Source organism: Gadus morhua, chromosome 14 (assembly GCF_902167405.1).
Source record: "Gadus morhua chromosome 14, gadMor3.0, whole genome shotgun sequence".
NCBI lineage: Eukaryota > Metazoa > Chordata > Actinopteri > Gadiformes > Gadidae > Gadus > Gadus morhua.
In genome coordinates, this window is record NC_044061.1 from 2,501,852 (window position 1) to 2,517,112 (window position 15,261).

General features: G+C 41.2%; 1 protein-coding gene across 1 annotated transcript in view; it reads right to left on the reverse strand.

The window, feature by feature from the left end:
• The window catches only part of LOC115558712 (nuclear receptor-binding protein), a gene marked incomplete at its 5' end in the record, with an annotated part of 35,485 nt that overhangs the window by 16,373 nt on the left and 3,851 nt on the right, over positions 1 to 15,261 (reverse strand). The window contains 4 exon segments of the mRNA XM_030377090.1: positions 400 to 483; positions 1,384 to 1,478; positions 14,906 to 14,946; positions 15,156 to 15,245. Coding sequence (XP_030232950.1) covers positions 400 to 483; positions 1,384 to 1,478; positions 14,906 to 14,946; positions 15,156 to 15,245 — 310 coding nt within the window.

Here is a 15,261-nt window from a genome sequence, read left to right on the forward strand (position 1 = left end):
TGTGAGAAAGGGAACATTAGACAGATTGCTGATTTACATTTAGGGCGTTTAGAAGAAGCTTTTTTCCAAAGTGACGGCTCATGCACACATTCACACACGGACGGCGGAGTCGACCACGCAGGGCAACAGCCAGCTCGTCAGGAGCAGCTAGGGTGAGGTCTCTCGTTCAGGGACACCTCGGCGCTCAGGAGGAGGAGCCGGGGATCGAACTAGCAACCTTCTGGTTGTGTGTGTGTGTGTGTGTGTGTGTGTGTGTGTGTGTGTGTGTGTGTGTGTGTGTGTGTGTGTGTGTGTGTGTGTGTGTGTGTGTGTGTGTGTGTGTGTGTGTGTGTGTGTGTCGTGACAAGTCACAGCTTAGTTCAATCTATTTGTCTGTTTCAGGAGAACATTTATCTGTACCTCCATATTCTGGAGCGAAGAAGTGCAGGTTCTTCTGCTCCTCGCGGCATGTCTTCACGTGGTTGTTGATGGTGTCTGGAGCCACTGGACGGTTAAAGAGGGGGGGGTGGGACACATTCAGGAGGAGAAACAATATAATACAACGACAAAGGATCTGTGCATCAGTGCTAAACTATAAGGAAATCTTGCACTTATTCTTGTACAACACTTGTACATGCACTTCAAATCTTGCCCTCCTAGCCAGGCGAGGCTCAGCTTATAACTGGTCTGTAACTGGTCTCTAACCAGCGTACCAGTCTCCTTAGGGGGGGATACTGGTGGCCTGTCCCTTCGATACCAGGTCAGTGTCCTTTTAGCGGACACCAAACACACACATAGGCCGAGGGAGAATGCCTTGAGCTACGGTGGCTCCTATTTGGAGCCTGTTTCAGGATGAGCTCATCACAGGATAGAACCGGTTCCCTTTAATGTTTTAAAAGCATTCATTGAGGACTCAACAGTCGGCCTCTAACCTGTAAAGGCTTTTAGAACGGACTGATGAAGCCCTTTGAATCCGACTGTTGTTCTCTCACTAAGTATGTCTTGTCCTGTAACTTGTTCGGGTGAGGCTTATTGTCTTGTCGTCTGTCCAAAACTGTGCATGATGTGCTGTTATGCTTTATCTTGGCCAGGACACTTTTACTGAAAAGGGCTTTTCATCTCAAAAGACTCTCCTGGTAAAATACAGTAAAGTAAACAGAATACACAAGCCGAATCACAATCCACCGAGCCATAGTGACATTGCGAGGATAACATTCCACCAGCATACTTTGAACCAACATGACAGATAGTTACTACCAATTATAAACCCTGACCCTCCCGGTTGAGAGATTGGGGGGGGGGGGGGGGAGTTGTGTCCTGGTTCACAGTAACACCCTGAATCCCCAGCTGGTCCCAGTTATGTCCAGTGTGATTCCCCCGTGGGGTTTGACCCCAGCTCCCTACCTGAGCCGATCTTGATGAGGCCGTTGTGCTGGATGAAGATGGTGTCACATGTCAGGTTCCCGTGGATGATGGGAGGGTCGCAGGAGTGAAGGTAACTGGAAGGAAGAGCAGGCAAACCATCACCACACACACTATCACCACACTACATCACCACACTATCACTACACTATCACCACACACTATCACCACACTATCACTACACTATCAACACACTATCACTAAACACACTATCACTACACTATCACCACACTATCACCACACTATATCACCACACTATCACTACACTATCACCAAACTATCACTAAACACACTATCACCACACTATCACTAAACACACTATCATCACACTATATCACCACACTATCACTACACTATCACCACACTATATCACCACACTATCACTAAACACACTATCACCACACCATCACTAAACACACTATCACCACACTATATCACCACACTATCGCCACACTATCACTACACTATCACCACACTATCACTACACTATGTCATCACACTATCACTAAACACACTATCACTACACTATCACCACACTATCACTAAACACACTATCACCACACTATCACTACACTATCACTACACTATCACCACACTATCACTAAACACACTATCACCACACTATCACTACACTATGTCATCACACTATCACCACACACACTATCACTATACACTCTATCACCACACTATATCACCACACTATCACTAAACACACTATCACTACACTATCACTACACTATGTCATCACACTATCACTATACACACTATCACCACACTATCACCACACACACTATCACTATACACTCTATCACCACACTATATCACCACACTATCACTACACTATCACCACACTATCACTAAACACACTATCAACACACTATCACTATACACACTATCACCACACTATACAATCACACTATCACTACACTATATCATCACTATCACTATACACACTGGCCCTCATTTATCAAACGAGCGTACGACAGAAAACGTGCGTAAAATGGACGTACGCTCATTTCAACGTTGAGCTTGGCATTTATCAATTTGAACGTGAGCGCAGGCTGCGATGAAATCTCACGTCAGGTCTGAGCTCGTGTACGCAAGTTTTTTTGGCGCAACATACGGGTATTTCAATGATGAATAGTGCAGCACAAGTAGCCCATGTTCAACATCTGTATTAATTACTAAATAAATTGGAATTAGTCCAGCCGTTCAAACAATTACAATCAAGTCAGGCCTAATTAAAAACAGTATTGCTATGAAAATAATTAGAATGTGACAGGTTAAATGTTTATTCAGCTGTCTATATTAACAGGAGCTTTGCCAAATAGGTGGTCGTGTCTCAGCGATGGCAGATCTGGCTCTGTTAAGGACCTCAACGCACAGACGATAGTTTTTCGAGACCGCGCCGATTTTTTTAAGGAGGGCGATGAATGGCTCTCGAGTCGTTTTCGTCTCCCAAGGCATCTCCTGATGGAGCTATGCAATGCTTTGGAGCCACAGTTAAGGCGAGAAACTAGGCGATCAAACGCAATACCTGTGCAGGTTTGCTCTACCTTGGGATTTTTGGCCACCGGGATCTTGCAGCAGGAGATCGGGGACAGGTCTGCTATTTCCCAGCCAAGTATTAGCCGAACCATGCCAGCAGTTTTGGCAGCTATAATGTCCCTCTCCGAACGTTATATTAAATTCCCATAACGATCAGCAAACTGGAATCAAACAGGATTTTTATGCTATTGCTAGGTTTCCAAATGTGATTGGTGCGGTTGATTGTACCCATATGCGCATCTATTAATGATTACGCGTACATCAACCGCAAAAGCTACCATTCAGTTAATGTTCCGATTATTTGCGATGCCAGAATGTCAATCCTGAACATGGTAGCCCGATGGCCTGGGGGCACGCACGATTCTTTTATTTTCCAAAATAGCAACGTTGGGCATCGTCTACATCAGGGCGCACTACATGGTCAGAGTCATCTCGGTGAGTTACGCTGCAGTCGCACTGCACCGGCCTCCTCCCGTTTCTTGCTTGGCCGGCTTCACAGCCGCAACACGTTTTTTGGTGCTAAGCTTCATGTCGGACCATTTTTTCTTCACCTTATTCGGAATTAAATAACTTTAACGGAATGCAAACAATAGCATATATGTGAAATGTTTTAAGCTGGATAACAGAAGTTGTACTTTTAATTTATTATTTAATTAATTTAATTAACAAACCTCTTCCGTAGCCCGACGAACATTGGAAACACTATTCACTGCAAGGCAAGGCAAGGCAACTTTATTTATATAGCACTTTTCATACACAAGGCAGACTCAAAGTGCTTCACATATAAACATTGTCATACAATAAAATAAAATAAAATAATAGATAAGTAAAAGAAAAACATATGCAAAGAAATGGTTAATATAGAAAAAGGCATTTTAGTATTAAAAAAATAAAGAAAATAAAGGCAAAGTTAAAAAAGCTTTTTAGAAAGTGCAATGTATTTAAGATTTTAGCAGAAAGCTATAGCAAACATAAAAGTCTTCAGTCTTGTTTTAAAGGTGCTCAGAGTTGGGGCAAGTCTTAAATCCTCTGGGAGTTTATTCCAGCTATTTGTTGCATAGTAACTAAATCCTGCTTTCCCATGTTTTGTGTTTACTCTGGGGATAATTAACAGATTGGTCTCAGAGGATCTTAGTGGTCTAGAAGGCTGATGTAGTGGAAGCATATCAGTTAAATATTTTGGGCCTAAACCATGTAGGGATTTATAGGTTAGCAACATGATTTTAAAATCAATTCTCTGACCTACAGGAAGCCAATGTAACGATTTCAGAATTGGTGTAATATGATCAAATCTTTTGGTCTTTGTTAGAACTCTAGCAGCAGCATTCTGAACAAGCTGAAGCTTCCTCAGAGTTTGTTTTGGAAGACCTGTGAGGAGACCATTGCAGTAATCAAGCTTACTAGTGATAAAGGCATGTACAAGTTTTTGTAAGTCTTCGGTGGACATGAGCCCTCTAAGTCTTGCTACATTTTTAAGGTGATAATATGCCGATTTTGTAACTGATTTGATGTGACTGTCAAAATGTAAATCTGAATCCATGATAACCCCTAGATTTCTGGCTTTGATTGAGGTTTTCAGGGACAGAGAGTGAAGGTGTTGGGTTACTTTAAGCCTTTCCGTTTTAGGACCAAATACAATTATCTCTGTTTTGTCCTCATTTAGTTGAAGGAAATTTCGGCACATCCATTCCTTCACTTGCTCAATGCACTGGCACAGCAGATCTATGGGCCGATAGTCATTTGGTGATAGCGATACATAGATTTGCGTGTCATCAGCATAGCAATGATGGTCAATATTGTTATTTTGCATGATTTGCCCTAGTGGGAGCATGTAGATGTTGAATAAAGAGGGTCCTAAGATCGAACCTTGTGGGACTCCACATGTCACGTTGGTTGATTCTGATACAAAGTCGCCAATGGAAACAAAGTAGTTCCTATTTTGTAGGTAGGACCTGAACCAATTTAAGACAGTGCCTGAAAGCCCCACCCAGTTTTCTAACCTTTCCAGAAGTAATGTATGGTCTACAGTGTCGAATGCAGCACTGAGGTCAAGTAGCATTAGTATTGAGGTTTTGCCAGAGTCTGTGTTAAGACGGATGTCGTTTACAACTTTAATAAGGGCGGTCTCAGTGCTGTGCAGGGGTCGAAATCCTGATTGGAAGGTGTCATAGCAACCAGTTGATGCCAGGAAGTGATTTAGTTGCTGGAGGACAACTTTCTCAATGATTTTACTTATGAAGGGTAGATTTGATATTGGTCTGTAGTTGTTAATAATAGAGGCATCTAGGCTCCGCTTTTTTAAAAGGGGTTTAATAACTGCAGTTTTCAAAGCTTTTGGGAACTTGCCTGACTGGAGAGAGTTGTTAACTATCTGCAATATGTCTACTGCTAGGCAGTCGAAAACATTCTTAAAGAGGTTGGTAGGTATAGTATCAAGGCAACAGGTGGATGGCTTTAGTTGTGTCACAGTTTCCACAAGATTTTGAGAGTCTATAACATTAAAGCATGCCATCCTTGCCACGTAATTTTTGCCTGAACAGGGTGGTAGTCCAACATTTTTGTTTGACGTGGAGATATTGATGGCGCGTCTGATACCTTCAATTTTATCAATATAAAAAGCTGCAAACTCATTGCATTTCTGCGTGGAATGGAGATCAGGTGGAATTTCTGTTGGGGGGTTGGTCAGTCTGTCAACAGTTGCAAATAGGGTTTTTGCATTATTAGTGTTGGTTTTAATGATATTGGAGAAAAATGTTTCTCTAGCATTTTTTAAGTCTAAATTGTAGGCACGGAGGCTCTCTTTATAGATATCATGGTGAATATGAAGTTTTGTTTTACGCCAGATGCGTTCAACCTTCCTGCATTCCTTTTTCTGTGCTGTTACAGAAGCAGCTTTTCTCCAGGGTGCCTTTTGCTTTCCAGAAATCGTTTTAACCTTATAAGGTGCAATGACATCTATGACTTTCAAAATTTTCAAATTAAAGTTTTCTACAAGATCATCAGCAGTACATGGGTTTAGAGGTGGTAGCAAGGAGATGGCCTTTTTAAAAAGTATATTAGAATCTTCATTGATATACCGTTTTTTGACAGTGTTTGATTTTGTCTGTATGTCGGGAATAAAAGATATGTTAAAGAAAACACAAAAGTGGTCAGACAAGGAAGGATCAGTCACAGAGAGATCAGAAACATTGAGGCCCTTTGTGATAACCAGGTCTAGAGTGTGCCCCTTGCAATGAGTAGCCTCTTTCACATGTTGAGACAGTTCAAATGTGTCCAAAATGGTAAAAAGTTTTTTTGCACACTTGTCATTCAAATCATCAGTATGAAAATTGAAGTCACCAGTTATAACTAGACAGTCAAATTCTGTGGAGATGCTAGACAATAATTCTGTGAATTCATCGAAAAAATTTGCAGAATATGTGGGTGGCCTGTAAATAATTAATAGGAGAACTCTGGGGGAGCATTTCAATACAGCACTAAGGTATTCGAACGATGGAAAATCCCCAAATAACATCTGTTTCCCCTGAAATACATTTTTAAATATAGCAGCAACCCCTCCACCTCTTTTTCCAGATCTACATGCATCAAAAAAGTTATAGTCGGGAGGAGCTGTCTCTATCAGAACGGTTGCACTGTTATTTTGTTCCAGCCATGTTTCAGTTAAAAACATAAAATCCAGTTTGGAAGTGTTAATAAAATCATTAACTAAAAATGATTTGTTATTAAGAGACCTCACATTAAGTAGAGCCATCCTGATGGTGCTGTTGATAGGCTTTAAGGTTGTTTTTTGCTTGGAGGCAATAGATATGAGATTTGTGAGGTTAGCAGTGTGTCTAAGTTTCCCTTTGTTTACTCTCTTAGTGGTGACAGCATGAATGCGAAAGTTGCCCTGCTTTGACGTAGGCAACCTTGGGTTCAGCAGATTATGAGAAACTTCCTTTATACTGTGTCTACGGCTGAACCCTTTTTTGTCTCAGTAATACTCAGGACTACTATCGGGGCGGGGGCGGGGCGCCGTCCTCCTGGGTGTTAGCAGTGTTAGCAGCCTGCGGCCATGACGTGGCGATGCTATCATTGACACAGATGCAAGTTTGATGCCAGCATGTTCCAGTTTCTTAAATTCGGCTGGAAAATCGCAAAGGGAGACATCGGAGCTGGAGTTGTTGTTGTTGTGGCTATGGGAGAGATGAGGCTGGAGGTCATCATCGATGGGGGAATGCAGAGGAGGGGGGTGGCCGTTCCTCGCCAAGCCAGCATCAGCGATGGGGGAGGGCACAGTGTTGATGGCGTCGGGCGGGCTGTTGTCTCTCTTCAAGGTCTGTGGGCTGTCTGCTATCTGTGTGTCCGATAGTGGCAGAGTAGTTGTGTGGGGGAGGCTGTAGTCTCGCTTCTTCTCAACCTGTGCTCTGATTGTGGCCTGTGCGTCAGACCATGGCAAGATTGTGGCCTGTGCGTAAAGCGAGAAGAGTAGATTGTCACTCAACAGTTTTGAGCCTAACCTGTTTGGGTGTAGGCCATCTGCTCTGAAAAGATATTTGCGCCCCCAGAATAAGTTGAAATTGTCAATAAAGTCCCTTCCTCTTTCATTGCAGACTCTGGAAAGCCATGTATTCAGTGCAAGTAGACGACTGAATCTGTTTATTCCCCTGTCAACAGTTGGTATGGGTCCACTGATGGAAGACTTGATGTGTATTTTGTCCAGTGTATCCAATAGATCAGTGTAATCCCTCTTCAGAAGTTCTGACTGTTCTCTTTGAATATCATTAAATCCTGCATGCACAACAATCTGTGAGATTTTGGGGTTTTCCAATATGATTTTGGCTAGTTTATGGTTGATATTGCTAACCATTCCATATGGGAAGATGCATGTTTTGATCTTCTTACCGGTTATATCCTTGATAGTTGAGTCTCCTATAATCAGAGTGTCTGGTTCATCTGCTTTCTCTGAGATGGGCCCTTGTTGGACGGTGGCAGACACATGCGCAGCCCGCCTCCGTGGCGACTGGTTGTTCCGTTTCTGTCCGCACTGTCCGTCCGGACGCATCTCGGGGCTCAGGGGTGCATCGGTGGCAGGCGCGTTCGTGGACTCTTGAAGTGGCAGGAACCGGTTCTTCAGTGGCAGGGTTGATTTGAGTAACGGGCTAATCCGGCTGATAACTTTAGCTTTGGGTAGCTTAGCATTTGGTGTTGAGTGAACTTGTTGATTTACTTTGGTATGTTGCTTTGGCTTAGCGCCGACTCTGTTCCAGTGAGACGCAGCTGGAACAGTCTCTCTCATGTCCAGCTTCGGGAAGGATACAGTGTAGCTTTGATCATCTTGCTGTATCTGAGTGAGCTCAGCGAACTCACCCATCGGCACTGTATCCTGTGATAGTCCTTTGCATTTTTCTACTGCTGCTAGTCTCGTTTCAATTAAAGCCAATGTCTGTTTCAGTTTGGAGATATCCGAATACAGAGGCATGTTGGCGATAGGAAAGTCCAAGGCTTTTTCTGCGGTCTGATCCGGGAGTAAAAAGTGCCAAAATGTATTGTTGAATCGAGCGATTGAGGACGACGGAAACAAACTATATACTGTTAGGTAAATAAAATAAGATAAAGTAGATCTGAACGATGAATTAAGTAGTTCTTTCCAATGCCCAGCGGAGCTTCGGGAAACATGACCTCTCTCTCCAAAAGATTAGCAGTTATTTCCAACAGTTGCAACAGTTATTTCCTTCCATATAGCATTCTTTTGCTGGCCTTTAATGCCAGCTATAGGCTACCAAATAAAACCAGACGGTTCGCATCCACCAGTGACCCGAGCGTCTCCATTTGGGTCTCGGAAAAATTCCTCTATTTTACCGTTGGACGTTTCTCCATGTCGTAAAAGTTAGGGGCGAGACTTCTGAAGACGTGCTTTTATATGGGCGTGTTACGTTAATTACGATCGATCTCAGCCGCCGTATTTATCAACACCAAGATCCTTCGTACGCTGGGATTGGTGTGATACGAAGGTTTCGTAAATCTCACGTGGGTCCTATCGTAAGATGAATCATGCGTTCAGATTTGCGCTCATTTCTACGTTCGTTTGATAAATGAGGGCCAGTATCACCACACTATCTCATCACACTATCACTACACTATATCATCACACTATCACTATACACACTATCACCACACTATCACCACACTATCACTAAACACACTATCACCACACTATCACTACACTATCACTAAACACACTATCAACACACTATCACTATACACACTATCACCACACTATACAATCACACTATCACTACACTATATCATCACTATCACTATACACACTATATCATCACTATCACTATACACACTAAATCATCACTATCACTATACACACTATATCATCACACTATCACTACACTATATCATCACACTATCACTACACTATATCATCACACTATATCATCACACTATCAATACACTATATCATCACTATCACTATACACACTATCATCACACTATCAACCTCTATCACTACATCATCACACTATATCATCACTATCACTATACACACACTATCATCACACTATCACCCTCTATCACTACACTATCTCTACACTATATCATCACACTATCTCTACACTATACACACTATCATCCTCTATCACTACACTATATCATCACACTATCACCTGCGCACCACTGAGACAGTGCAGGGCTGAGCTTTACCCGTGTGTAATCCAATCTCCAATATCACATTCAATCTGTTGTGTTATATTCGTTAGCCTCATGACATAAATTGCATAAAAGTCATAATTTGGCAAAATGGTGATATCTGCCTTCTTGTGATAACTCTACTCCCCTAGCACTGCTGATTCACTGTCCCTCATTGGCTCTATCTATCTATCTATCTATCTATCTATCTATCTATCTATCTATCTAGGCCACAACTGGTCAAATGTACTCTTACACTATAAATAAAAACATCTTATGCGTTTCCTGAAAACCTGAAAATATGACATTTATGCAATATGACATTTAGGCAATTATGCTATATGAGGCAAACGATAATATATATATATATATTATACAACAGTTAGTTCCAACCAAGTAATTTGGACAAGAGGCATTACATGAGTGCTGATGGAGTACAACAGCATTGGGACTTTTAACTATACATGCATCACTCCGCTTTATAGGTGTTCTTATAACCGTTAATGTTATTAACGGTCTGTATGTAGCCAGGCTCGTTTCAAGGAATTTGGGGTCCCCAAGCCGCAAAGACCCCCCCCCACCGCAAAGCCTACAGGAACCACAGCATAGCCATACAGTTTAAGTTCACCCACACTTTATATAAATAAAAAATGTTGACAGTGCAAATACTGCTGTTGCATATACTGGCATCCCAAGCCAATGTTATACATTGACCTACTTGTAGCTTAACATAGCATTTAAGCATTCTGCTTTTTGAGAATTAGACAGAGGCACCTGGTGCTTTAAAAACAGTAAACAGGCGTGCATGAATACATTAGACATGAATATTCCAGTCTGCTTTGATGGACGGAAATTATTGTGTGATTTTCCTAACCCCCATTTGGTAAATAGATTATCACGGTGGAATAGTTAGTATAGCAGAGATACTATGCCACTTTCATCAAAACCTATTACAAAGCTATAGCAATGCATGTCATTAAATACGATAAACAGTGATTCTGGACAGTGTCTGTAAAGTTCAGTTTCTACGTGAACTAGTTCAAAGTTCAATTTTAAAATTAACTAGTTCAGTTAAACGTTCATAATTCAACATTTTTAACATTTTTAACATTTTTCTGCGCGCGCATCCGCCGTGTTGATAAACAAATAACCCCCATATTGAACGAAGTTTAACTAAGCTAGCATCCCGTTCACAGACACCAGAATGAACGAGTTCACAGTAACGTTAATCAGGCAGTAATAAAGTACGTTCAGTTCACCCAAGATATGAACGAGTTCATGAACTATCGTTCAATGAACGCGTTCGGGCACAACACTGATTCTGGAAGAGATCTGCGTCTTCCTTATAACGTTAAACATATGAAAGTATGTAACCATATTCCATCCGTTCGAAAAAAAGTTGCACTATTTGAACTGTTGTTACATGCATTGGCCGTCAGGCAGGTAGCAATGCTAAAATAATTTGCTAGCCTACCCTGCTGCGAATTTACACCATTTTTACAAGACAAGTAGAGCTATTTTATCCAGTGTAATTTATCACTTACCACTATCTTGTTATTTGTTATCATCCTCTTCCTTTCTCTTCTTTATTTTATGGCTTCCTGATTCATAATTCCGCTTAATGACTGCCGAGGTTTTGTATTTTGCCGGCAGCAGAGATCACAAACCTGTCTGGCTGGCCGCTGTCAGCAACTGAGAGGGGCCCCCTCGAGGGGGATCCCGATGACAGTGTCAATGCCCTTTACTGCATTGACTATCAAAGGGGCGCTCACACAGTTTGTCGTTGCATATTATTCATAACCAGTCGTTGTCTTGGGGCCCCAGGCCAGCTCGGGGCCCCAAGCAACTATTTGGTTTGCTTGCCTTCTCGCGACGGGCCTGTATTTAGCTTAGATCGCGACAAACCTTGCACCGCAAAGATGAACATATTTCAAGACATAATATTTGAGTTGAATTACGAACGGTCGTCGGAAGAGGACGAAGGGAACGTAACGTAACGTAACGTAACGTAACGTAACGTGTAGACCAGGGCTGATCAACCTCCTTAACATGTGGGCCAAAAAGGAAAACCGCTGGTGGTTCATGGGCCACACATACAAAACTTATAATGTCAATTAATCGCTACAAATAAATCGTACTTAAAGTAGTGTTAACTTAATAGTACTGCTAAATGGAATAAACTTGCAAGACGTATTCCTTTCTTTTTCACTTTTTAATGCATCATAACAATTTTTATTCAAACATATTTTTTGACACATTTATAATAACAATATTTGACAAATTTTTATGATTCAACTATGTTGTTGGAATCATCACAAAACAGAACTACTGTACATATGAGACATTTTGAGCCCGTTATATTCAGTGAGAGAAATTGCACTGCCTTGATTTAGCTATTTCAGCATAGTTTGGTTTAGGGATCGACCGATACGGATTTTTTAGGGCCGATACGATACCGATATTTTTTCATCAGCCTTAGCCGATACGCCGATACGCCGATACCGATATTTAGAGCCGATACTTTTTTTTTTCTTTTTTTTTTGCTCCCTCAATCATAAAAATTACACTGATAACAAATGTTACAAGTCTCAATTAAAAAAAAGGAACATTTATTGAACTTCAATATAAAAAACGATATTTAACAAATAGTAAAAACAGGTGAGGTAGAACAAGTAAAAAAATAATTTAAAAAAAAATTGGCGAAAAAAATATCGGCGAAAATCGGCCGCGTATCGGCCGATACCGATACACGTAAAAACGCGAATATCGGCCGATAATATCGGCCGGCCGATATATCGGTCGATCCCTAGTTTGGTTCATACGTTGTAAGGCCAATCCTGAGACACTCATGCAGCTTCTCATTGGTCAAGGAGCAACGTGCCCTTGATTTGATGCTATTCATATGAGAAAAGCTAGACTCACAAGTATAGGTTGAGCCAAACATTGTCAGAATAAGTGATGCCACTTTCCTGATTGTGGGGTACTGATACTGGCTAACATGGTTACACCAAAAGTCAGCTACACCCTCAGACTGCAAGTGCTGTTTTAAAGCAGAGCAAGACTGCTTTAAAACTATTTCAGTTCCATCTGAAATAGGCTTTCATCAATACAGGATAATACCTCTTTTACTTTTCACAGAAGTCTGCATCAGGCTTGATTGAAATTCGGTCACGAGCAAACTACAATACCTCAATGGGAATGCTGAAGCCTTGGAATCTCTCAATGAAGTTCTGTCAATTTTGTGATGCAGTCCGTCATGACCGGGGTTATTTCCCCCCGTGGAGTTGTGGGAAGTGTAGCAGTTTTTTTGTGATCAGGTCTGTTTTGAAGAGCGATAGCTTGGTCTTGAAGGCACAAAGTCTCTTAACCAGATCAGCGATCGACTTTCCCCGCCCCTGCAGTTCGAGATTCAAAGTGTTGAATCTCCGTACAAATGATGCTTTCAGCCCCCGCGGGATAACTGGCAGCAAACGAGCCGTGATTTGAGTGGTAGTGCCTCTTCACGTTGTATTCCTTAATCACGGAAATGGCTTTGTTGCACACTAAACACACCGGTTTACTACTTGTGGCGGATAGCAAAGTAAATAAATATTTTTCAGTCCATTCGCTTTTGAATTGGCGATTTTCACCATCAACCTTCCTTTTTTTTGGCTTGGAAAGAGACATCTTGGAGCTGTTGTTAGCCTAGCTAAAGTGAGTTTCTCCGTGGTCCGCAAGCAATGCAATGTGACTAGAGATGTCCGATATTATCGGCCCACCGATATTATCGGCCCGATATTAGCATAAAAATGTAATATCTGTCAATATCGGTATCGGATTTTTTTTGCCTTAAAACCGATTTTTAATTTTATTATTATTTTTTTTTTATTTATAGCTCAAATAAATGTTTTCAAAATTGTGCAGTACAGTGCACATTGTAATTGACTCATATTTGTGCATTTATTCAATTAAGGTTATTGAGTTTTAGTTAAAGAAACATACTGCTATGTTGCACATAGTTGTTCAGGTACAATGTTTTATCATTTGTGAAGTCAAGTTTGCCCTATTTGTTGTGGGCATTGTCAAGATTATCTCAGGGAGAGTGTAATCCAAACTGTTGTCTGAGACCATTAAAAAAATAAAAATAAACATGGCACTTTTCCCTTAAATTAAGTTGAAGTATTTTTCTTATTTTGCACAGACAATGTTAACATTTGGAAAGCCTTGTTGCATTCAAGAATGCATCCAGTGGGGCATCACAATAACATTAAGCATGTTGTGTTAATTCCACCACAGGAGATATGTAATGTTACCTAAATTAGGTTTGAGGAAAAATAAATAACCCAAATATTGACATCGGTATCGGCTGATATCGGAATCGAAAATTTAGAGTTGGACAATATCGCATATCGGATATCGGCAAAATAGCCAATATCGGACATCCCTAAATGTGACCTTTACTGAGCCAATGGCAGGTGAGCAGACAGAGCGGATGTAATCCTGTTGCCGTAGAATTCTTTATAGAATTCTTTCAGAACAATACATTCTTTTTATTTTTATAAAATATTTTAATAAGGTTGTTCACATAAGTCTAAATACGTATTTATTTGTTTTTCCTTCAGTTGCGTTGCCTCCAGCGCGATAGTATATATATTAGAGCCCTTATCCAATCAGATTATTTCTCTGCGCTTTCTCCAGGGTAAAAAAAAAAAAAAAGATTCTCTTCAGAATCCTGAGAGAATACCCTCACTTGACGCTAATGGGGACTATGGCCTCATGGTAAAAGTCACGTCCCGCGTGGGTAATACACGGTGTAATATGATTCATATTACACCGTGTATTACACACGCAAACCTGATTTGCAGGCAAGAATTTTCCTAAAAAAACCTTTTTTTTTCTTTTTTTTTTAAAAAAAGGTCTGCAGGCAACCTCTTGCGGGCCGGAAAAAAAATAAGATGGGCCGTATTCGGCCCAAGGGCCGCTAGTTGAATAGGCCTGGTGTAGACCTATACAGAATGGCAAGCTAGTGTGTTTATGTGTTGCTTAGCAACAGTTCCGTCCCGGTCCAGTTGCGGATCTATTTGTGTTGGCCGAGCCAAATAAATCATTTAAAAAACTAACAAATCATAATCTGTTGTTATTACTGTCAACTAATAAATGGTGCTTTCAGAACCGTTGTACAAAAGGAATATCACATGAGAGGTCGTCACAGCCATGCTGATATTCAGTACAACAGCACTCCCTCTCGTGCTTTTACATAACAATAAATACTAGGCCAGATTAAGTTCCTCATACTGACCTGAGCGCTGAGAGGATCTGAGTGCACCATCTCTTCCAGGCCTATCCAATCAGAAGCACACACGAGCCATCATGACATCACCGTCTATTTACGAACAACAGACGACCCAATGGGAATGTTCTGTCCATCTAAAACGACACTGTCCTACCTAAGTACCTCGTGACACATAATCCATAGTCTAATGTCATTGCAAGGACACTTAAGATGCTTTGGACATCACAACCGTGCTTGTTCTGCTGCCACATGTTACCTTTTCATTCATAGTCTTGTGATTTTTCTTGGTTTTCTTGAGGAACTGCTTCAGGCTTCCAGAGGACATGTACTCTGTGATGAAGATCACCTGGAGGAAGCACAAT